Raw genomic sequence first — 25,226 nt, 5'->3', positions numbered from 1 at the left:
AAATAGTTGAGACTTGAGACTCACCATAGATCGGCTGTTTTTTTTCTAAAAAGAAAATTGGAGAAAGTGATTACTTTCCTATGGACCAGTTACGTGCGTTTGGAATTTTATGTTCACCGTAACTGTTTTCGTAATAGCAATTTTAAATGTACCACAATTATTGATGTGGGAAGTGACTTTTGATTTTCTTAAACAAGTGACTTTTAGATTTTCTAAAATAGTAGTATATAAATAGGAAAAATAGGGTAAAAGGCAAAAAATTAAAAAAAAAAAGAAAAAAAAAGAAAATTGAATTTCTTGGTAGGTGCCAGATCAACTGTGGCCCTCTTTTATATAGATATATAGATTGGAGGAGCCCGTGCGGTGGGCGCATCTAGCGCACATATGTCCAAACACTTAAAAGCATAAGTAGACAAGTGTCTCACATGATTTCTTATTTTTCAAGTTCTTCACCCCTAGAGGAGTCTCATTTTTACATGGTGACCTTAGAGTACAACTAATTTAAAGCGCTCCCCTCCCCTAAAACTTCAATCGTAAAATTACTTTTACTTGGTGTTAAGCTTATTTGGTTATGTTCGTCAGGAATAAAAACTTTATATCCTTGAGTGTATCTTCCCAGATTAAAAAAAGATAATCATATTTATGTTCTTCATTTGGGTTGCTCTGATGATAATCATACACACGTGGTAAGGTTGTTGTTGTTGTTCTTCATTTGCTAAATTTTTTTAACATTTTCAATAGATATTTGCAATCTTTAATAATAGTTGTAAGAGGGTGAATACTTTGATAAGTTACTTGGAGTTAAACATGTGGTAGTTCCAAATCCGAGGGGAATTTATCATTTAAAGAACAATTGTGGAGGAATTTGGTAACTGTTATTTATCAGTTGCAGTCTGAAGTTGAACGTTTAGAATTGGAGCAAGTGATGGAACCAAGAAACGAGAATAAGAGCTCAATTCTCCTACTCCACAATGCTATGATCGTGACCATGGATTCTCAGAGCCGCGTTTACCAAGATGGCGCAATTGCTATACAAAACAACTCAATCATAGCCGTCGGCAAATCCGCCGAAATTCTCCCCCAATTTTCTTCTCTCTCTCCTCAAATACTCGACCTCAGCGGACAAATTCTCCTCCCAGGTATATAGTGGAGTATATAGGAAATTGTGATTTGCCATACTCTCTAGGAGCATATATTATTTTAACAATTGCAAAATGAAGTTAAAAATGAGTACAAAATTAGATACTTTGCTCCATTATAATCCTCGGTGGGTCTATTGGCCTACGATTAAGCTGGACATAACCTTTATTTAAATTATGGAAAGTGATATGAATATCTTAGTTTACTGTATTATAGCGCTTGGTACTTACGAAAATGTTGGACAGGGTTCATAAACACTCATGTTCATACGTCTCAGCAATTAGGGAGAGGAATAGCTGATGATGTGGATTTGTTGACATGGTTACATAAACGCATTTGGCCTTATGAGTCCAACATGACTGAACAAGATTCCTTCATTTCCACTTTACTCTGCGGAATCGAACTTATTCACTCTGGTGTAAGTGCTATTGAAATCATATAGGCTAAACTATATACACATTGCATATAAATATTTACTAAATTGGGTCACTTAGCAGGTAATTCCCAATGATAAGCATTTAACTGTTACCTACAAAAATTGGCAAGTTACATGTTATAACAGATTAAAATTACAATGAGAGTGTAAAAAAGTTTTCACTGTTAGTGCAAATAACTTAAATCCGAATAGTTTATGTTTGTTTCAGGATTATAAGCATATTTGGTTGTTATTGGAAACAGGTGACATGCTTTGCAGAAGCAGGAGGGCAGCATTTGTCTGGAATGGCAAGTGCAGTTGAAGTATTAGGCTTGCGTGCTTGTTTGACCGAGTCTATTATGGATTGGGGTGAAGGTTTGCCAGCTTCATGGGCCGCTAGGACTACTGAGGAGTGTATTAAGGTTGGCTAAAAGTTCTAAATAAACCAGCCTTGTGTTGAATTTCAGTTGAAGATATTGTATAGTTTTCATAACTTTTACTGCACAATCTCTCATGTTTGGTCTTTACCCAAATTTGAAGTTTCACTTTTGAAGTGTGTTTGGTCAGATCTTCAAGCATTTAATTAACAGGTTATGTTGCCTTCCAACATTCCTGGAATTTATTCCTTTCTTGATTCTTGTATTGAAATCATTTTGCTTGGAATTTATTTCAAAGGTGCTAATTTGAAAATTAACCGTGTACCTACAAGTTGTAGCCTAGAGATGTGAATGTAATGTTATTTCAAGTGTGCAGTTGCAGGAGGATCTGTTTATGAAACACCACAATACAGCAGATGGGCGTATCAAAGTATGGCTTGGGATAAGACAAATTATGAATTCAACCGATCGGTTACTTGCTGAGACAAGAGACACAGCAAAAAAACTAGAAACGGGGATTCACATGGTCTCTCTCTCTGTCTCTCTCTCTCTCTCTCTCTCACACACACACACACACACAACTACGATGTAGAATAAGCTTTCTATTTATACAAGGTAGCAATTGATGAAATAAAGAGAAATTGGAATCTTTAGTCACAATCAGACTTAATTATGTTGATGCATTTGACCACATCATAATATGAGAGATTAAAAAAATGAAAACTAGTATACTGGACAAACGTGTTCAGCTTTACTGATCCTGTATGTTCTTCTCTGCTACTAATGATATTAAGGAGTTCCCAAAAATAGATATAATAATTTTTAGCTTGAGAGTTTAGCTAGTCCTTCTGCTATGGTAATGGTCGTTATTAATGGCCTTATTCTTTTTCATTTACTATCCTTTGGTATTCTGGAAATCCAAATTAATATGTTATTTCTTGTATCAAAGAGGACGAATTCCTTTTTTTATTGGGGTCATATATATATATATATATAAGAAACTAGGTATTACATTGCAGACTTTATAAGAGGGCGCATTCCATTACAGTTGAATGATAGCCATTTGTCCAAAGCCAACCTCAACCCCTCACCCCTGAGATTCCACTGCCCTTAAAAGGGGAAAAAGAAAAAGAATGTTGTGTGCAAGGGGAATAAAGTCTTAAAAGGATTTATCAACACCACTGGAGCCTTAATTTCTCAACTATTCAGCATATTGCAGAGATTCCCCTCGAAAACCAATTGATTGTTGAAACTCGAGGAGTTGATCATGGAACTGTTACATATCTCGAGAAAATCAAGTTCCTGCAGAACAATTTGCTGGCAGCACATACTGTTTGGGTCAACGAGGAAGAGGTAAGCTTCTTCTCTTCTTCTGAGATATCTGTCTGTACTAGTTGGCCTGCTTAATTTGTGTATCTTTTTCAAGTTTGTTTATTGGTAACATGTCTGGTGAAAAGCGAGAGGAAAAAAAAAGGAATGAAAGAGAGAACAGATTGAGGGGGCCGAAACGACCACCTGCCATGTATACCAGCTTATATGATGGACTAACATTAAAAGTAAAAACGCCAGGAACACACGCTCATAATTGATATGGTTGTATTGAGCCATATGAAGTTGCAGTAGCATAAACAATGGTTAGCTGCCTTTGAAAAAATCTGGTGAAATAGAAAAAATTTTAAGTTTAGTTTCAAAGACTGTATCACTAGACGACTTTGCCATCAACACATCCCGCCTGCATTTCATTTCTGCTAGTGCTACTAAACTGATGTACCCGATTCCTGACCTCATCAAAACTGCCACCGTCATCCCTGACAATGGTCCTGATTCAACCACCCATGATCTCTACATTTTTCCTGCCAACTCTTTGACTGAAGTTCCTCAATTATGGCTGCTGTAAGCTGACTTAATAAGCCTTATTTGGTTCATTTCCTGCGCAAGAGAAGTACTTAAATTACGCCAATTCAGATTTGGCTTCCGTCTTGGTTCAATGTAAAGAAGGAGAGTGAATTCTCTACTTTGCGAGCATGCCTCATTACTATATGAGAGATCTAACAAAGAAAATGATTGATGAAACACTTAATTTTAGAGTAACAAAAGCAAATTCTCAGAGCCCTTTTTTGTGAATGATTATACACTCATTAAAGATTGCTTAGCCGAACTCTATTAGAGCTCAAGAAAACTTAGAAATTTTTTACTTAGCCTGTATCCAACTGTCACGGGAAATAACTTTTATCTGACTTTTGTATGTTTGAGCTGCATTTTTTTTTTTTGCTGATTTTTTTTCTTCAAAAATGTTTACTGCTGATTTTCTTTCAAATAATTATATTGGATTGCTACTATAATAAGCCATTTTTTCAAATTTCTGTATGTCCGCTGCTGTTCTGTCAGGTTGATTGTCTCTCAAAGGCTGGAGTGAAAGTATCACATTGTCCTGCTGCTGCAATGAGAATGCTTGGATTTGCCCCCATCAGGGAAATGCTCAGTGCTGGTGTTTGTGTATCCTTGGGTACAGATGGTGCACCATCAAACAATAGAATGAGCATTGGTACTAATGTGGTGCAACTCTTAATATGTTTCTATTCTTCACTTCTTTATTGTAGTTATCTATACTCCCTATGGTACTGTGTTAATGCCACCTTTCAGTTTTTGATTTTCATTTGCTTTGTAATGTATAGAAATATCAACCATTTATGACTTTTCTCAGCACATCCTTCTATTAATGAGTTTAGCAGCTTCCTGATATTCTCATTTATCTTGCGTCTCTTTAGCAGAATTCACATGCTCACTGTTATCCATCTCTTGAGCTACTACATTTGTTGAGATGCTCCATTGTTATTTTTGTGCAGTTGATGAGATGTACCTGGCTTCTTTGGTAAGCAAAGGTCGTGAAGTATTTTCCAAGGGAACCACTGATCCTACAGCTTTGCCTGCCGAAACAATCCTCAGAATGGCCACAATAAATGGTGCCAAGTCTATACTTTGGGACAAGGAAATAGGTTCCCTTGAGGTTGGGAAGAAGGTTGGACACCTTGCTTCCGCCTCGGTGTTATTTATTTGCTATATTTTCTTTTGCTCCTGGTTCTGGAAGCATGACGAGATTTTGCTTCTGTTGGATCTCTTCGTACAGGTTTACTTATAGTGAGCTACTTTGCAGGCTGATATCGTTGTGGTCAATCCTTCTTCCTGGTCCATGATGCCAATTCATGACAGGTATGAGATCATTTTAATGGAGAATAAGCACAATGTGGAGAGACATTATTTCCTGTGATTCATCCATTTTTACTTCTATTTTGTGATATGCATTCTGGTGGAAAGTTGCATCAATATCAGACTATTTAGATCACTCCATTATCCTCCTTAACAAGTTGACCATCTTTGATCTGATTGACACAGTTCCTCAGTTGCCACTCGTATTAATTTTTTAGGTCCTCTAGCACAAGTGCTCTTTAAGTACAGGCCTCTTTTCACGTAAAGTTGCGCCACTAAGCTAGCTTAGCCAGTGCATAAAGTTTCATCTTCCTATGTATTTTTCATCCAAGCCTATACATCAATAGCCCTTCAGGTCAGTTTTAGAAAGCTCTGATTCTCTCTCTCTCTCTCTCTCTCTCTCTCTCTCTCTCTCTCTCTCTCTCTCTCTCTCTCTCTCTCTTTCTAATCTAGCTGTCAGTGGTCCTTTTTCCCTGTTATACTTTCTGTCTAGATGACTTCTCTTCAAACGCTTCCCTCTCAACCATTATGAGAATTTGTCCATATTCATAAGGATCAATTAAACATGATGTTGCATTCAAATCCTAATCATAGTTAGCTACTGTATTTTAATAAAACCCCTTCGTTTTTTGGTCTTTTTTACTTTTCCTTTCTTCACTATTGGAGAATCAAACCCCTTAGAACTTTTACCTGCAACTCTGACTAGGTTCCCTTGTGGTATTTTAAATTAAATGAAACTGATACAAGAACAATTGTGCTTGGAAAAGAACTGGCTTAGTATGAAAATCCTGGAATTGTTTTCTCATTGTCGGCTCATAAATATGAGAGCAACAAGAACTCTCCAGTGTGTGATATGTGGTTTATGTAGTAATTTGATTTTCTTTTGGGTGTCACTTCATTGACTGTCATTTCAAAACCATTTATCCCTTCTGTATTTACAATCGGATGGAATTGTACTGCAATTGGGTGAACTTGAGGTTTCTTGAACTATTGCTTTGGAATCCAGGATTCACTATTTTTATAGGTTTTTTCTTCCACTTCCTTTTTCCGTTTTCTATTTTTCTTGTTGGGGAAAGTGGGGGAGGGGTTACATAACTTCCTTCGGTATGTGAAATCGAGGTTTCTTGAACTGTTACCTTTGAAATGAAGGTTTGGCTATATTAAAAATGTTACGTTTTCACTTTCTTTTGAGGGTTCATAACATCACCTGTGTGATAATTTTATCTTTTCCTCAACTTCTTCTTTTGAGGGTTTCATTACTTCCCTCGTCTAATAATAACATCTTTATTTCTATTTTCTTATTTTTGCTTTCTAGTTTACTTGTAGCTCTGCTAGCAATAACTGGAATATGGTTGAACTACATATATTGACTATTTTTAACTCTATCATACTAAACTAAGCTGTCAGCAATCAGTGGATAATATTACCTTGAAAATTACTATGCAGTCTGTATGCTTGTTCTCTATTCTTGGTTTCATTTAACATAGTGTAGTTTCAATTATTCCTGTTTGATCATATCATCCTTTTTAGTGATCACCAGAATGTTACACTAGTTTCTTTTGATGACTTTGCAGCATTTCCAGCCTTGTTTATTGCATGAGAACTGAGAATATCGTCTCTGTTATGTGCAACGGCTGTTGGATTATGAAAGATAAGAAAATTATAACCATAGACGAGGTATTGATAACAACCCCTTTTAGATGCTTAATCATACTCTTTCATTTACTTTGTTAGGTTAGTTATCATTCTGTGTCAATAAGTTTGACATAGGTATTTTTTATGCACAGGAAAAAGTTCTATCGATGGCCAAGCATGCCTCTGCAGAACTTTTAAAGAGAGCAGGCATCCAGGTTCCAAGCAGAATGAATTTTCTGTAATCGCCTCATCTTGGATGAACTGCCCTCAAGATAAATGTCAGTATCTATTTCTGTTGCGACTTCCTGTGTAAAGTTGTTGTATAAATAAGAATTGCTTTGTAATTGTGTTCTGCAACTTCTAGCTGATTCCAAGGTCACTTTACTGCTTGTTAGTGCTGCAGTTGTGTCTGTGGGTAGATAAATACGAATACAAGGTTCGAACAGAAAATATGGTTGTGGTTATTAACAATTTAGCTCCGGCTCCCTTAATAGTTATGGCAATAATTAATAACGTTAAGTGTCACATTGGTTGAGGAATTTGTTGTATGGTTTTCTTATATCATATTGGGCAATCCTCCTCTCGTGATTGAGTTAAACTAAATGTCTTTCTTTTAGTTAGACTAATGTCACGTCCTTAGTAATTAACTAAGTACACGTGTGGCACTTGATAACTCGCTCACGATCTTGCACAGCTTGCTCACGTGCTTGCTATGCCAAGTCAGTTTTACTACACTCAAGATCGCTAAGAGAATGGTAGAAAGAACACAAGAGAATTGTTAAAGGAAGTTTTGTATTAGAGAGAACTTGAATTGTTTGTTTGGTGAATTACAAACGAATGGTCCCCTTTATATACTAGTCTCCTAGGGGCTAGTGTGTAAATATTAATTATTACACAAGTCCTTAATATTTATAAGATGAGAGCTTTATCTAGAATTCTCTACAAGTCTAGAAGATTTCAAGGACTTTCCTAGCAAATCCATAAGGATCTAGGTTCTTCCTAAGGAAATGTCGATACTTCTCTAGAATCTTCTCACAAATGCTAGCATTCTTCTTATGTAAGCTTCCACATGGCATTAATATATGTCAAATGGCACCTATGTGGCATGATGATGTGGCGGGTCATCACACTGTCCCCCACCTAATATTGCGACGACCGCGGCGCAATGCTGCTACATAAACTCTTGGATCTTATCTTTGAATTGTCATAAGTCTTCATATCGTTTCTATGTGGCCTCTTCCGGTGATTGCCTCTTCCAATGGACGAGGAACATAGCGGTGGCTTTTTGCCCTTGTTTTCGCCTGGCCTTGTAATCCATAATAGCCTCAATCTTCCGATTATACGAGGCGGTGATAGTGATAGGTGCTCGACTTGATTGGCCCCTACTTGGATCATCTTTATCTTCATGATATGGCTTAAACATGCTAGCATGGAAGACAGGGTAGATCTTAAGATACGATGGCATGTCAAGCTTGTATGAGATCTTGTCTACCTTAGAAACGATCTTAAATGGCCCCTCATACTTGCTGTTAGCGGAAACGTAAAAGAAAGAACACAAGATTTAACGTGGTTCGGATCAAAATAATCCTACGTCCACCAGAGAACAATTGCCCTTTTAATATTAACAAAGGAAGGGGAGATTTCCCAATTACACTTAAGAGAATTTCTCTCTTAACTCTCTACTCACTACAATGTATTGTATTATTTTGGGATGATTTCTACAAGTGAAGGAGTGCATCTATTTATAGAGGTAAAGACCTCCTCTTGATGTCATTGGTGACATCAAAGGAGGAAGCTTCCTCCTAGCATCCACACCAACTCTTTCCACCAACTCTTCCAATTGGCATGTCATTGTTGACTAAACATAAACCAACATTTTCAGCATGCCATTGTTAACTAAACATAAACCAACATTTTCAATCTCCACCTTGGTTTGCGTTTCGAGCGTGTGAACAACTCTGGCCAAAACTTCTAAGCTTACTGGGCAACCCCGTTGGAAGAAACAAGAAGAATCAAACCATTGTTGAACATACCACCTCCACCTAGCAACTGTTCTCTTCGGAGTTGCATCAGTTGATGCACACCCCCGCCAAGTCCTTGCAGTGTGCAAACTTAGCGAGCGGGACTATCTTGGTCAACATGTCTGCAGCATTATCGTCTGTGATAACCTTCACGACCTTGATAGTTCCCTCATCAATAACATCTCGAATAAAATGAAATCTGACATCAATGTGTTTAGTGCGCTCATGAAATCTCTGATTTTTCATTAGATGAATAGCACTCTGACTATCACATCTAAGAGTTGATTCCAGCTGAACCAAACTCAATTCCGCTACTAAACTTTTCAACCAGATAGCTTCCTTTACCGCCTCCGCTGTTGCCATGTATTCTGCTTCTGTCGTAGACAAAGCGACAATCGACTGCAAAGTCGACTTCCAACTGACGGCACTGCCAACGAGGGTAAAGATGTATCCAGTTGTGGACCTTCTTCTGTCAAGATCTCCTGCATAGTCAGAATCCACATAACCGAGAATTGAAATACCTGTACCACTTTTTCGAAAGGTAAGACCAACACCAGAAGCTCCTTTGAGATATCTCAATATCCACTTGACAGCTTCCCAATGCCTCTTTCCTGGGTTGGACATGTATCTACTTACCACACTTACAGATTGAGCAATATCTGGACGTGTGCATACCATAGCATACATAATACTACCAACTGCACTGGCATAAGGAATCTTTGACATATGCTCCACCTCATCCTCGGACTGAGGCATTTGTGACTCTGAAAGTTTAAAATGAGGAGCTAATGGTGTACTTACAGGCTTGCACGTTTGCATATTGAATCTCTCGAGAACCCTTTCAATATACCTCTTCTGAGAAAGATGTACAACATCGTCTTCTCTTGAAATCTCCATACCAAGGATTTTCTTTGCAGCTCCTAAATCCTTCATGTCAAATTCCTTACTCAATAGTTTCTTCAAAGCATTTATCTCTGTAATGTTGTTAGCAGCAATAAGCATATCATCAACATACAACAGTAAATAAATCATTGAGTTACCAGACATCTTCTTGTGATACACACAACTATCAAATGCACTCCTTGAGAATTCATGTGTAGTCATGAATGCATCAAACCTCTTGTACCACTGTCTAGGGGATTGCTTCAAACCATACAAAGACTTCTTTAGTTGGCATACGTGATCTTCTTTTCCCTCAGCTAGGAAACCTTCAGGTTGATCCATATAGATTGTCTCTTCTAGATCACCGTGTAAGAAAGCAGTTTTGACATCAAGCTGTTGAAGCTCCAAGTCAAATTGTGCAACCAATGCTAGTAGCACGTGAATTGAGCTATGCTTCACGACCGGAGAGAAAATCTCATTGTAGTCAATTCCCTCCTTTTGGCTGAAACCTTTTGCAACCAATCTCGCCTTGAACCTAGCATCTTCCACTTCAGGAATTCCCTCTTTCTTTCGGTAGACCCACTTGCATCCAACTGTCCTCTTCCCCTTTTGTCTTTTCACTAAGACCCATGTCTGATTCTTGTGAAGAGACTCCATCTCTTCAGTCATGGCTAACCGCCATTGTGCGGCATCCTTGCAAGAAGTTGCTTCAATATACGAGGAGGGCTCCAGATCTTTAATCTCTTCTTGTGCAGCTACGAACGCATATGCAATCAAGTTTGCTTGATTTATAAGGCGTTCCGGTTCTCGTGTCTGCCTCTTCTCCCTCCCCTTCGCAATTGTGTATGGTTCATTGACAGCAAGTTCTTCAACGCCTACATCTTCTGACTCATCTTTAACCTGAGTCTCTTGATCCTTTTCCTTGGCAAGCTCCACCGGAAGCTCCACCTGCTCGTTGTTCTTGTTTCCTGAAAACTCCACGGAAACTTTACGGGGATCAAGTATAGAGGATTCATCGAAGGTGACATCTCTACTAACTATAAATTTGAGTAAAGACAAACACCAAAGTTTGTACCCTTTTACTCCATCCACATACCCTACGAATATGGCCTTCTTAGCCCTTGGTTCAAGCTTTCCTTCATTAACGTGATAATAAGCTGGACACCCAAATACTCGTAAGTATGAATAGTTAGAGGGTTCACCTGACCATACTTCATTCGGAGTCTTAAAGTCAATTGCCGATGCTGGAGATCGATTGACAATATGAGCAGCAGTGTGAACTGCTTCAGCCCAAAATACTTTGGACATTTTGGCTTGTAGGAGCATACAACGAGCCTTTTCAAGAAGAGTTTTGTTCATTCTCTCGGCAACTCCATTCTGATGTGGGGTATGCCTGACAGTCCTATGTCTTGAGATCCATGAACCTTGCAGAATTCATTAAACTCTTCATTGCAAAACTCCAAGCCATTGTCTGTGCGAAGATACTTGATTTTCCGCTCCATTTGATTTTCAACCAAAATCTTCCACTCTTTAAATGCTTCAAAAGCATCACTTTTTGCCTTCAAAAAATACACCCAAACCTTTCGTGAGAAATCATCAATAAAAATGAGAAGATACCTCTTTCCGCCCTTCGATGGAAGTTTAGAAGGACCCCATAAATCTAAATGGATGTAGTCTAGCACTCCTCTTGTCTTGTGTTTGCCAGTGCTGAAGCTGACCTTCTTCTGCTTCCCTAGAACGCAGTGCTCACAGAAGTCAAGCGTGCTGATCTTCTCACCTTCCAAAAGTTTACGATTGCTCAACATCTCCAGTCCACGTGCGCTCATATGACCCAGTCTCATGTGCCATAGTCTTGCCTTGTCATCATTAGATAACTGCACTGTAGATGCATTTGCAGAGCCAACAATGGTGCTTCCGGCCAATGTGTAAAGGCCGTTCTCCAGCTTGCCTTTCAGCATGACTAAAGAACCTTTAGTCACCTTCATAGTTCCTGCTTCGCTCATGTACCTGTAGCCTTGTTCATCCAGAGTACCCAAGGAGATCAAATTCTTCTTCAGATCAGGAACATGACGGACTTGTGTAATAGTCCTCACGATTCCATCATGGCAGCGAACCCGAACTGAGCCAATGCCAACTATTGCACAAGTTGCATTATTGCCCATTGCTACGGTTCCTCCACTTTTCTCGTAGCTGCTAAACCAGTCTTTTCGGAACGTCATATGCAGAGTACAAGCAGAGTCTAACACCCATTTGTTTTCATAACTACTATTATTATTACACGATGTTGTTAGTACATAATCATTATCAAAATTATGTACCTGTTCAACTGTAGATGCACTCGCCTTTTCCTTGGACTTTGACATTGGGCAATCTCGTTCAAAGTGCCCCTTCTTGCCACAACCCCAACACTCTGTATTTTTCTTGTTCACACGAGACTTTGATCTGTGCTTTGATTTGGTCTTTCCCTGTTGGCTAGTCCGGCCTCTAACAAAGAGGCCACTTGCCTGGTCATCTCTATCTCCTTCAATGTGCCTCCGCACATCACTAGAGTTAAGTGCCTGCCGCACTTGCTCAAGCTTGATAGGCTCCTTGCTATACATCATTGAATTCTCAATATCACGATATCCTGAAGTCAATGAAAATAGCAAAGCACATGCAAGCGTCTCCTCCTCCCTTTTAATTCCTGCAATCTGTAAGTCCATGACAAGTTTATTAAACGCATCTAAATGATCTTGTAACGAAGTACCTGACCCCATCTTAAATGTGTGAAGACGCCGTTGTAACAACATTCTTGTTGTCACTGATCGGTCTTGGTATAGCCCTTCTAGCTTTTCCCACAACTGTTTGGTCGTCTCTTCGGTACCCGTACTCACTTCACAAAGCACGTTAGGTGCAAGGGATAGTTGGATTGCACTCAATGCATCCCCTTCAATCTTCTCCTTGTCGGGAGCTGATATATCCGTAGGATACTTTCCGTCAATAGCATGGATTGAACCTTCCCTCCGCAGTAACGCCATCATCTGGATCTTCCAGATATTGAAGTTGTTGCGTCCATTGAATCTATCAATTTCAAACTTCATGGAACTCATATTTGCTTGTTCTTTCTCCTTGGATCGTTAAAGAATCATGTCGCTCTGATACCAATTGTTAGCGGAAACGTAAAAGAAAGAACACAAGATTTAACGTGGTTCGGATCAAAATAATCCTACGTCCACCAGAGAACAATTGCCCTTTTAATATTAACAAAGGAAGGGGAGATTTCCCAATTACACTTAAGAGAATTTCTCTCTTAACTCTCTACTCACTACAATGTATTGTATTATTTTGGGATGATTTCTACAAGTGAAGGAGTGCATCTATTTATAGAGGTAAAAACCTCCTCTTGATGTCATTGGTGACATCAAAGGAGGAAGCTTCCTCCTAGCATCCACACCAACTCTTTCCACCAACTCTTCCAATTGGCATGCCATTGTTGACTAAACATAAACCAACATTTTCAGCATGCCATTGTTAACTAAACATAAACCAACATTTTCACTTGCGAATCAGATTCTGATGCATCCCCCATAGTGCCTTGAACTGTCTTGGGTTAAACTTCACCATGACCATGTCCCCAACTCTATAGTTCGTGGGACGGCGCCTTACAGTCCGCAAACTTCTTCATCTTCTTAGTGGCCCTATCCAAGTAGGACTTAGCAGTGTCAAGCTGCTCCTCCCATCCTTTGGCCATATGATAAGCCCCCAAACTCTTTCCCTCGAACGCAGCTGGTAATGAATGTGGAGTTTGTGGTCGTTGGCCTGTGGCTAGCTCAAATGGTGTCTGCCCCGTGGACTCACTTCGCTGCAAGTTATAAGAGAATTGGGCGATGTCTAAGAGCCTTGCCCAATCTTTCTGATGCGCGCTTACATAATGCCTCAAGTAACATTCTAGTAAGGCATTGACCCGTTCCGTTTGTCCATCTGTCTGTGGGTGGAAACTAGTGGAAAAGTGCAGTTACGTGCCAAGTATGTCGAATAACTCTCTCCAAAAGTTTCTAGTAAAGCGGAGGTCTCGATCACTGATAATATGTCTGGGTAAGCCCCAATACTTCACCACATTCTTAAAGAATAGCTTGGCGACTTCCTTGGCAGTGCAACCTGGTGAGGCGGGCATGAAGGTGGTATATTTAGAAAATCTATCCACGACCACCATAATAGTACCATAACCATCGGACTTTGGTAGACAAGTGATAAAGTTCATAGTAACGCTCTCCCATGGACGCTCTGCAACTGGCAGTGGCTCCAAAAGTCCTCCGGGTTGTTGTTGTTCAACCTTGTCCTATTGACAGACAAGACAAGTCTGCACATAGCACTCTATGTCATCTCGCATGTGTGGCCAATAGTAGACTAACTCAACCAAGGCCCTAGTGCGACATTGACCTGGATGATTAGCCCACATTGTGTCATGACTCTCCCTTATGATCCCTCGTCTAATGTTTCCAAACTTAGGCACGTAGACCCGCCGACCTGTGGTAAGTAGTAGGTCGTCTTCTATCCAAAACCGTCTCGTCATGCCTTTGTTGGCTAACTCGATAAGTTGTTTGGCTGCTGGATCATGCTGCATGCCTTCTTTTATAGCCTCCCAAATGTCCCATCTTGCTGAAATGATTGCAGCAGGCTCAGCTTTTCGGCTCAAGGCATTGGCTACAATGTTACCTTTGCCCGGCGTATACTCCAGCGCATAATCAAACTCGGCCAAGAAATCCTGCCACCTAGCCTGTTTTGGTGTGAGCATCTTCTGCATCTGAAAGTAGCTAGTAGCCACATTGTCGGTCTTGACCACGAACCTCGACCCGAGCAAATAATGTCGCTATGTACAAAGGCAATGCACAATGGCAGTCATTTCCTTCTCCTGCACCGCGTAACGCCACTCCGTCTCATTTAACTTGCGACTCTCAAACGCTATGGGATGTTTATCCTGCATCAGGACACCCCCAATGGCGAAGTCTGGGGCATCTGTGTGCACCTCAAATGTCTTGGCAAAATCAAGTAACGCCAAGATTGGCTCCTCTATTACAGTTGCCTTAAGGCCTTCAAACGCCTTTTGACAATGCTCCATCCAGGCCCATGGCTTGTTCTTTTTCAGCAGCTCAAGTCAATGGTGCGGCGTTTGCTGAGTAGCCACTGATGAACCAACAATAGTAGTTAACAAGGCCAAGGAAGGATCTCAACTCTGTTACCTTTGTAGGTGCCTCCCACTCCTGGATAGCACGTACCTTAGCCTCGTCCATGCGTAGCTCACCATTGCTAATGACATGGCCCAAGAAGTGCACCTTTGATTGTGCGAACTCACATTTCTCCCTCTTGATGTATAGCTCGTTCTCCCGCAAGACTTGGAAAACCTTCCTTAAGTGCTCTATGTGCTCCTCCAAGGTGTTGTTGTAGATGACTATGTTGTCTAGGTAGACTACCACGAACTGATCAAGGTAGGGATGGAAAATCTTGTTCATAAGGGTGCAAAATGTGGCTGGTGCATTGGTTAATCCGAAGGGCATCACCAACCACTCAAAGGCTCCATATCTCGTCACGCATGCTGTCTTTGGCTCATCCCCTTCCGCAATGCGAACCTGGTAGTAGCCCTTTCGAAGATCCACCTTGGTAAAGTACATGGCTTGCCCAAGTCTATCGAACAAGTCATCAATGAGCGGGATCAGGTATTTATTCTTCACTGTGACCTTATTAAGTGCTCGGTAGTCTACGAACAAATGCAACGATCCATCCTTCTTCTTCTGGAACAATACCGGTGCCCCAAAAGATGCCTTTGATGGGCGAATGTGATCAGTATCTAGCAGTTCTTTCAATTGTTTCCTGAGCTCCTCTAGCTCAGGCGGTGCCATACGATATGGGGCAAATACGGGTGGCTTAGCCCCTGGATCCAACTCAATCTTATGGTCCACCTCTCGCCTAGGCGGCAAGTGCTTAGGCAACTCCTCAGGCATGACATCTTTGTTTTCCTCAAGCAACTTCTCTATGCAAGGCGACAATGTCTCTTGAAAACTCTTGTCTTCCTCTAGACTTGCAATGGTTGCCACGAACGTTGGCTCCACCTTCTTGATCCCCTTGACAAACTGCATAGTTGAGAGTTGTGCTTGGATCTGTCCGTGTGGCATAGTCACTGTAGGTACCATGCAAGCTCCTTCTTGCTCCATAACTAAGAGACGCTGGAGGTAGGGGTCGATCAAAGTATGACAATGTATAAAGAACTCTTGCCCCAGTATGATGTCAAAGATATCCATAGCGGTTACGGTAAAGTTTGTCATACCTTTCCAAGTTCCCAATTTGACACCAACTCCATTAGCTACCCCACGAGCATTCTATACCTCGGCATTCACGGTCTTGACACGAGAGTTGGTTGGAGCAAGCTTCAATTCTAGTCTCTTTGTGACAGCCTCAGTCACGAAATTATGAGTTGCTCCAGTATCCACCATTGCACGAGCGGGCTTGTTGTTGATGGTGAGATCCACGTACTGATTGCCATTCTCGGTAGGTTGGATAGCTTTCTTCGTGACAGCACCACATAATCCGATCATACCCAATTGTGTGGTTTGCGAACTCTCTCCTTGCGGTTGCTCCTTCTGTTCACGGACCATGGCACTGAGGCTCTTGAGGTAGGGACAATTCCTGAAGCCGTGCGGCCCTCCGCATATATAGCATCCCTTCTTCTCGGCCTACGCCTTCTTCTCAGCGTAGCCCTGACGGCCACTCGACTTTTTGGAATCTTGAGTCTTGAAGTATTGTTGTTGTATCTTCTTGCCTTTGCCACTGTTTCCCCCACCTTTGACATTGTTAATCTTTGACTCCTTGAATTTGCCTTTGTCGTGCTTGAAATCCATCAATGATTCGGCCTCCATTATAGCTTGGTCTATATCTGCGATTTACCGGCGTTGCAACTCCTGTTTAGCCCAATTTTGCAACCCGTCCATGAAGTGGAACAACAAGTCATCATTGGTCAGGTTAGGGATTTGAAGCATAAGGATAGTGAACTCTTTGACATAGTCACGTATGCTCCTTATTTACTTCAACTCCCTAAGCTTGCGCCTTGCCTCGTACAAGACATTGTTTGGAAAGAACTGTCGCTTGAACTCGACTGTGAACTGGTCCCACGTGCTAATAGTACATAAACCTTTATCCATGTCGGCCATCTTCCTTCTCCACCATAGCATGGCAGTCTCTGAGAGATACAACACGGTAGTGTTGATCTTGGCCTCGTCGTCCCTCACTTTCCCATGCCTAAAGTAGTTCTCCAAGTGCCAAAGGAAGTTTTCCACTTCTTGTGCATCACAAACACCTTTGAACACTGGGGGTTTGGGAGCCTCGATCTTGGTCTCCCTCGTCACCACAACATTGTTGGCTGCCTCGGTCACGCTAGCATCGACATGCTCCTCGAGTGACTCCATCTTTGCCTTCATAGCATCGATAGTACTCAAAGCCTCCATGAGTTTTCACTCTAAGGCAGTGATAGTTTGCCTTAGTTCCATCTCGGTCTGTGTACGTCCCTCCAAGTCATTTCGGATACTCTCATTCTCTTCAAGAGTGTGCCCCTCAAGAACGCTAAGGGTGCCTTCCACCTTCCCCAAACGTTGGCCAAAGATCTCCATGGCATCCATCCCCGCGTTCATCTTCATCACCCACTCTTTACCGAGCGAGACGTCCTCGGGCAGGACCTCCACTTCATCCTCACTTGCCTCAATGGCAGATGGTTCTTGGGACGTAAGTCCCTCGTTTGGCACAATCTCGGGCGGCACCTCCTGGCTCTTGTTGGTGGCATTCCTCTTTTTGTTGCGGCCCTTTCTGTCAGCAGCATCCTGGATGATGTTGGCTTGGGTGTTGGCAGCGTTAATTTCTCCGTCGTTCGTCATTCCCTTAGTTGAAACCTTCGCTCTGATATCACGTGTCACGTCCTTAGTAATTAACTAAGTACACGTGTGACACTTGACAACTCGCTCACGATCTTGCACAACTTGCTCACGTTCTTGCTATGCCAAGTCAGCCTTACTACACTCAAGATCGTTAAGAGAATGGTAGAAAGAACACAAGAGAATTGCTAAAGGAAGTTTTGTATTAGAGAGAACTTGAATTGTTTGCTTGGTGAATTACAAACGAACGGTCCCCTTTATATACTAGTCTCCTAGGGGCTAGTGTGTAAATATTAATTATTACACAAGTCCTTAATATTTACTAGATAAGGGGTTTCTCTAGAATTCTCTACAAGCCTAGAAGATTCCAAGGACTTTCCTAGCAAATCCATAAGAATCTAGGTTCTTCCAAAGGAAATGTCCATACTTCTTTAGAATCTTCTCACAAATACTAGTTTTTTTCTTATGTAAGCTTCCACATGGTATTAATATATGCCAAATGGAGCTTATGTGGCATGATGACGTGGCGGGTCATCACACTAAATATCTATTTCTTCACATGGTAATAAAACTAGACCCCTCGATCCTTGTTCTTGTGATTGGGAGCCCAAAAGGTCATTTCTCCACAAATAATATTAGTTAGCAAGTACGGTGCATATTTGATGCCTTAAGAAAATTATTATTAATTGGTGCACATTTCCTTGTGGCAATTTGAAATCACAGTCGAGAAAGATGTATACGAAAGTGCTATGATGGAGTTAAAACATAAAAATGAAGTATACTTGAAATTTCTCTTCTTAATCATTGATCAATTCAAATATCTAATTAGTATTAATACTCGCGCGATGTGTGGACACAAATATCAAATTATAATTTGTATTATATGCGAATTACTTTAAAATTTAAACCTTCCAAATAAAATTACATATAATCATTAGATGTCAATTAAGAAGCAGGACATGAAATTATTTCTCACATCTCGTAGTGGATAACATGTTTTTTTTTAATATCTGTAACAGCCAAACCCCTTGATCTTAGTACTTACATTTTATTTTGTGGTCAATATTAAAGAATAATAAACATATCACATTGTAATATGTCTTGTTTGAGCATGTTATTTTAATAAAATTCTGATTACTACTTTATGTTTTAAGTCAAAGTCGAATAAATCTTACCCTTCTCATTTTCACAAAAAAAAAATCTCTTTAATCTTTGCTTATAATAATTGCATTATTCATTACTTAATATTGTTATATTATCATGTGATCATTTATTAGCTTATTAATTGACGTAATAATTTGCTTATTATCCATCTGATAATCATATATAAATAAAAATGTTTTATTTCTAATATTTAATGTAGTTTTATACTTTTATCCTCTTACTCAGAACTCTTTCGTTATTTAACTCTATTAATAATATATATGAGTATTATTTAATATACTTATCCTTAATTCAAAATATATTCTGACGGTATCTTTATTTTTCTCTTTATATATTTTTACTGCTATTATGAAATTTTAATTAGTTTTTTTCTATTAATATTTTACCAAAACAAATATGTAATATCACATTTTACACTTACTATGTTTACAATGGATTTTAAATTTGTTATCGTGAGTTTTTTTTTTTTTTTTATGTGTTATCGTGGGTTGAAATCTAATTCTAAGTTTTTGAAGTTTTTATTTCTAATGTATTCTATATATTGGGCTTTTCTTGTTATGCCATATGGCTGAATTAGTTATTAGTTAATACGTTATATGTGGCTAATTTTAAGGCTGTCACTTGGTTTAAGGAGAGGGTCTTTTTTCTTTCATTTTAATAATAGATAGATGAGTGGCAAGGAATTAGTATTAAAAACAAATTATTGCCTCCTATAGCAAAGGTATACACCCTATTTATTATAAATTAAAATTATTTTAAAATATTATTTTCTGTAACTACATTTATATTTTATAGCAAAATAAGTATTTATGGTATATACTACCATTGAGGCATAAAATAAGGCATGAAATACGCTATTTATGTTTTTTCTCTCTCTTAGACAGATGAAAATACTTATTTTTAAGGTGATTGTCGTTATTGTATTCATGAATACATGGCGCAAATACATGTGAATACATGCGCGTACAGTTGGACTGCCCTGGTTTTAGGCACTTTTTACTGTTGTATTCATGAATACAACATCGCAAATATGTGTGAATACAAGCGCGTACAACTGGACTTCCCTTATTTTAGGCGCTTTTTGATGTTGTATTCATGAATACATGGCGCGAATATATGCACGTACAACTAGACTGCCCTGCTTTTTTGCTACTGTATTCATGAATACAGCAGCGCGACAACATGTGAATACATGCGTGTACAGTTGGACTGCCCTGATTTTAGGCACTTTTTACAACTATATTCATGAATACATGGCGCGAATACATGTGAATACATGTGCGTACAGTTGGACTGCCCTGATTTTAGGCGCTTTTTGTTGTTGTATTCATGAATACAGCAGCGCAAATACAACGAATATACTACTGTAACAACTAAATAGTAGCTATAAAAAGTAACTATGTATATAATAGCTATAGAGAGTTAATAGCCACTAAACAATAATGGTTTCTGAAAATTCCTCTATTAAAAATAGTGTTAACTTTAGGAATGAACCATATAGATTCATGGGTTTCGTACACAACCCAATTTTGGGATTTGAGTTGATTTATGTGTTGGTTGACTTGACCATGTTTGACCTGTTTGATCAAGGATTTGACTTTGACCTAAAACACAAATTTGGGCAATGATTTCCTTTTTATTGCATTAATATCATGGACTATCATCAACCGTTTTGTTCTTGTAGTTTTTTCCCCTATTGCTTTTAGTATATAAGAAATATCAAGAAATCTAGCCTAAATAACATTTTCTTTCTTGGGAAACTTACACAAATGTCCCAAATAAGTTTCAATTTATCAACCTCTAGCCATTAGTCATAGACTTACCAAAACTAGCCAAACGTATATAAAAATTAAAAAACCAAATAAATAAGGTTCTTTCTCTCAAAGAATCGTATGCAAAAATCACTTTTAAGCATGATTAGCAACATTAGATACAAGACGGAAAGGAAATTTCATGGATGAGGTAGCAAATAAGGTGATGAAATACAAAAATAAAAATAAAAAAAAATACAATATTCCAAAAATCTAAACAAAAAGGAATTTTTTTTAATGGGTATAGTTGAAATTCATTGAAAACATATAGATAAGTCAATATACAAAATTTGAGGGAGATTGGAGGTGATTTGGACTGGTTTTGTATCAAAATTCGTAATTAAATCGAGTTCAAAAAATTCTTCTGCGACACATGTATCAAACATATATCACGCACATATCTCACATACAGGTATACATGGATATACTTGTGATACACAATCGATACAGTATGATACATATGTGATACACAAATGATACACAGTGTGATACACCTATCATGTTTTTTCATATTTAGTTTTTACTTCGAATTTTCAATTCAAACCACCTCAAAACTTCACCAAATCATCCCAAAACTGAGATTCAAGCTCCTTAAGATATACTCAATCTATTTTAATAGCACTCACTCAAAAGAAAGCAAAAATTTGATATTTTTTGGCTACAAATAGCTAATTGGTTAATATTAATAATATTTTAGGAATTGACCAATTTTTGTAATGAGCTACTTATAAATGGACATAGCTGGTAGTTTCACTTCTTTATTCTTCGTTTTTTGGTTATGGAAAGTAAGTGCTATAAAAGCTTGCGTCTAATTTAAATTACAAAAGGTCATCCTTGAAAGTGTTATAAATATATTATATTATGGATGTTCATTTAGTACTCTATTGTAAATAAGTTTCATGAAGAAGCTTATCCATATTGGACTCCACCGTAAATATGTTTATCTATTTAAGTACTCTATTGGAAATAAGTTTTCTGAAGAAGCTTATCACTTCGATACCCGGTTATGGATAAACATTATCCCTGATAGAAGATTATCCATACCGGGTATAATAAGTTTATCCTTTCAATACCCAGTTATGGATAAATATTATCCCCGGTAGAAGATTATCCATACCGGGTATAATAAGCTTATCCTTTCAGTACCCAATTATGGATAAACATTACCCCTGGTAGAAGATTATCCATACCGGGTATAATAAGCTTATCCTTTCAGTAACCAGTTATGGATAAATATTATCCCCGGTAGAAGATTATCCATATCGGGTATAATAAGCTTATCCTTTCAGTACCTAGTTATGGATAAACATTATCCCCGGTAGAAGATTACACAACAGCTTGTAGTAGCAGCTTACAGAGCAACTTCCTTTCTTCTATAAATAGAAGAGATTTCAGTTCATTATGTACATCAGTTTGAATTCGAATAATATATTAGTTTCTCTCTATACTTGTCTTTACTTTATAGTCTTTATTTTATAACACGTTATCAGCACGAAGCTCTGCCATCTCGAGCAAATATTTTGAAAGTATCTGAGGTAAGAACTTTCTTTTCCTAAATAATGTCAAATCTTTCTAAACTTAAATTTGTAGCCTTGGATATATCGGGCAAAAGCTACATGTCTTGGGTGCTTGATGCTGAAATTTATCTTGATGCGATGGGTCTGACAGACACCATCAAAGACAAAAATCAGGCATCAAACCAAGATCGTGCCAAAGCAATGATATTCTTACGCCATCACCTTGATGAGGGCCTGAAAATGGAATATCTTACTGTTAAAGATCCAGTCATACTGTGGAATAATTTGAAAGATAGATATAACCACCTGAAGATGGTCGTTCTTTCACAGGCACGATATGATTGGACTCATCTAAGGCTACAAGATTTTAAATCTATCAGTGAGTATAATTCTGCTATGTTCAGAATTATTTCCCAATTGAAGTTATGTGGTGATAATATTACTGATCATGATATGTTGGAGAAAACTTTCACCACTTTTCATGCCTCGAATATGCTCCTGCAACAGCAATATCGAGAGATGAGATTTAAAAAGTATTCTGAACTTATCTCACATCTTCTTATAGCCGAGCAACATAATGGGCTATTAATGAAAAATCATGAAAGCCGACCTACTGGTTCTTGTCCATTCCCTGAAGTGAATGAGACGAACTTCCACCAGGCTAAACGTGGAAAAGGTCGTAGCCCCAGTCGTGGTCATGGTCGTGGTCGGAAAAGAAACTCTAATAATGGTAATAATAATGCACCAAAGAACACTCCTCACCACTAGTAGTGGAAAATGAAGGAACAAAAGCATGAAGCGGTGCAAGCACCAAATGCAGAAAATGCATGTTATAGATGTGGAGATAAAGAGCACTGCTCACGTACCTGTCGTACACCAAAGCACCTGGTTGAGCTTTATCAAGTCTCCCTAAAGAAGACAGAGAAAAATGCTGAAGCAAATTTTATTTCTGAAGATAATTTAGACTTCATGCATTTTGATGTAACTGATTACCTTGCACTCCCAAAAGGAGAAACAAGTCATGTAATCGGTGGTGAATCTGTAGAAATATAAATATTTTAATTTTTGTTATTTGTAATAGATAGTATGGTCATGTAATTGTTGTACATAAAGAAAAATTATGATTTGATAATGATGTTTACTATAATATATCTTGTTTATGTCATTTTGAAGATTATGGATAACATTATTAGATAAACTTAAACTCTAGCAGAGTTTGCAAGAAACATATAACCACAAGAAGTGGTTATATTTCGTATATCTCATTGTAATTATATTTTGTTAACTACTAGAAGTGGTATATGCCTATGATCACCATAAATGATAATTTAGGCTTTCTATGATTACAATTGAAGATAAGCTACATAAATATTCTCTATATTAAATGCACGCCCCGATTTGCTCCTGAAGTAGTAAATATTTTAAAAGAGGTTGAGGCATCACAATTTGATGTGATTAATGCGCATTCAGATAATTATGTTCGATTTCCTGAAGGATGAGAACTTTTGATAATATTAATCCATTCCCTGAAGTGAATGTGATAATACTAATAAGTCAGGTAAATATGAGCGCGCTCTTGATGTGAATACATTACAATTCACCTCCATAAGAGTTAATATAATTGAGAGAATATATACTCAATATTTCGTATTTTAAATTTGCTCCTGAAGAAATAACACAATTGAAATTGCCTCCTGAAGTGGAAAAATATTATGAAGAGGAGTTTTCGTGTGCTTAAACAATTGTTTTACATTGTTTATTTGATTGTGATTTTCTCTCATGACACCAGCAGTGTCTGAGCAATATTTGATAGTACAAAATGTATCAACAACTCTTGAAGAGCTAATTGTTTGCCTAAAGAATACATGACACCAGTAGTGCCAGATAAATATTAGATTGTGGATAATAAATGAAGGCTCTCGAAGAGCTTATATACAAATATGTCATTCATATTATATGATTATGGTCAAAACATATGTTGTAGTAAACCTGAAGTTTACTAATACAAATGGCTATCATATTGAGACTACAAATGATTGGAAGATTGATAATCTTCATGTTTCCACAATCATAGGGGGTAAAATAATATGTATGTGAGAAGTTACCCGCCTTATTCTTTAATTTGTACTATATCATGTATCACAGTAAACCAGAAGTTTACTAAAACAAAAGTTGATGCCATAGTAAACCAGAAGTTTACTAAGAGATAGCACATGACGTGATAAACTTGAAGTTTTCATTTGCCATTTTTAAATGAGCTATTTGAGAATTCAGATAAGCATATACTAAAGAACTAGAAGATTCTTCAGGAATTCTCATGTGTTGCTTGTTCTCATAATGAATTGATTATACCAGCTAAAGTTGGGACTAAGACCCCTGATTCTGAAATATATAAAAGGTGAATATGGGCCCGTTCACCTATCATGTGAACCACTTATAGGTGCATATATGAGATGGTTACATGTGTAATTATTGTCAACCTGCAATTTGTCATTTGGAATTGCTTTTCTCGATTAAGAGCATAATTTTCTGATTATGAAATCAAGACAGTTCATCTTGATAATGCTGGTTTATATCCAAGTTGGTTTAGCATTGAATTCCTCCTATTAATGGCTAAACCATTGCTTATGAGAATAAAGCTTCATGTGTTGGTCTAAGATTTTCTAAATTGCATATAGCAGCATTTGTATGCATCAGATCAACAATATATGATAAGTCCTCCCTTTACAATTGGTTTAGGATCAGAAACCAAATATTTTTACTATCTTTTGTTGTGTGGTATATGGTTAATTTCTCTACCATAATACACAAAGATATGTTTCTCAAAGATGATTGGGGATATATGTTAGTTTTTCTAACATTTGGGGGATGGAATAAACAGTTGAAAAATATGTTATATGAATCGAATTATCATGATCCTCACTTAGAAGATAATTCAAGTCGAATGCCAGGAGCATTTGCTGATCCAAAATTAAATATCATATTTCAGCTGCAAATGCTCCTATTAAAATTAAAGTCCCTGAAGGATAGAGTTTACTGTACGCATGAAGCGTGGTAGACCAATCGGTTCCAAAGGTAACAATCCTTGAAAAATAGTAGGAGCTAATGATCAAAATGAGGAGGAAATAAGCTCTAGAAGAGCCCACGACATAACATTTCATG

General features: G+C 38.2%; 1 protein-coding gene across 5 annotated transcripts; it reads left to right on the top strand.

Moving 5' to 3' along the window:
• The first annotated feature begins 438 nt into the window (after positions 1 to 438).
• LOC107805288 (uncharacterized) lies at positions 439 to 7,335 on the top strand. 5 transcript variants are annotated; one of them, XM_016629292.2, is made up of 11 exons: positions 439 to 686; positions 893 to 1,139; positions 1,386 to 1,558; positions 1,819 to 1,977; positions 2,309 to 2,458; positions 3,142 to 3,285; positions 4,321 to 4,477; positions 4,779 to 4,951; positions 5,087 to 5,142; positions 6,714 to 6,816; positions 6,927 to 7,335. In XM_016629292.2, exons 2-11 carry the CDS (start codon positions 926 to 928, stop codon positions 7,014 to 7,016), a joined length of 1,419 nt encoding a protein of 472 aa, XP_016484778.1. In that variant the 5' UTR covers positions 439 to 686; positions 893 to 925; the 3' UTR covers positions 7,017 to 7,335. The 5 variants fall into 5 exon arrangements, 3 of the variants coding, with proteins under 3 accessions (XP_016484778.1, XP_016484776.1, XP_016484777.1); XR_012702210.1 differs by having other exon boundaries at positions 530 to 686; positions 5,060 to 5,142; XR_012702209.1 differs by having other exon boundaries at positions 548 to 686; positions 887 to 1,139; positions 5,060 to 5,142.
• Positions 7,336 to 25,226: the final 17,891 nt, after the last annotated feature.

Source organism: Nicotiana tabacum, chromosome 18 (assembly GCF_000715075.1).
Source record: "Nicotiana tabacum cultivar K326 chromosome 18, ASM71507v2, whole genome shotgun sequence".
Taxonomy (NCBI): domain Eukaryota; kingdom Viridiplantae; phylum Streptophyta; class Magnoliopsida; order Solanales; family Solanaceae; genus Nicotiana; species Nicotiana tabacum.
The sequence above is the reverse complement of the archived record's forward strand: the minus strand, read 5'-3'. Positions and strand labels throughout refer to the sequence as shown.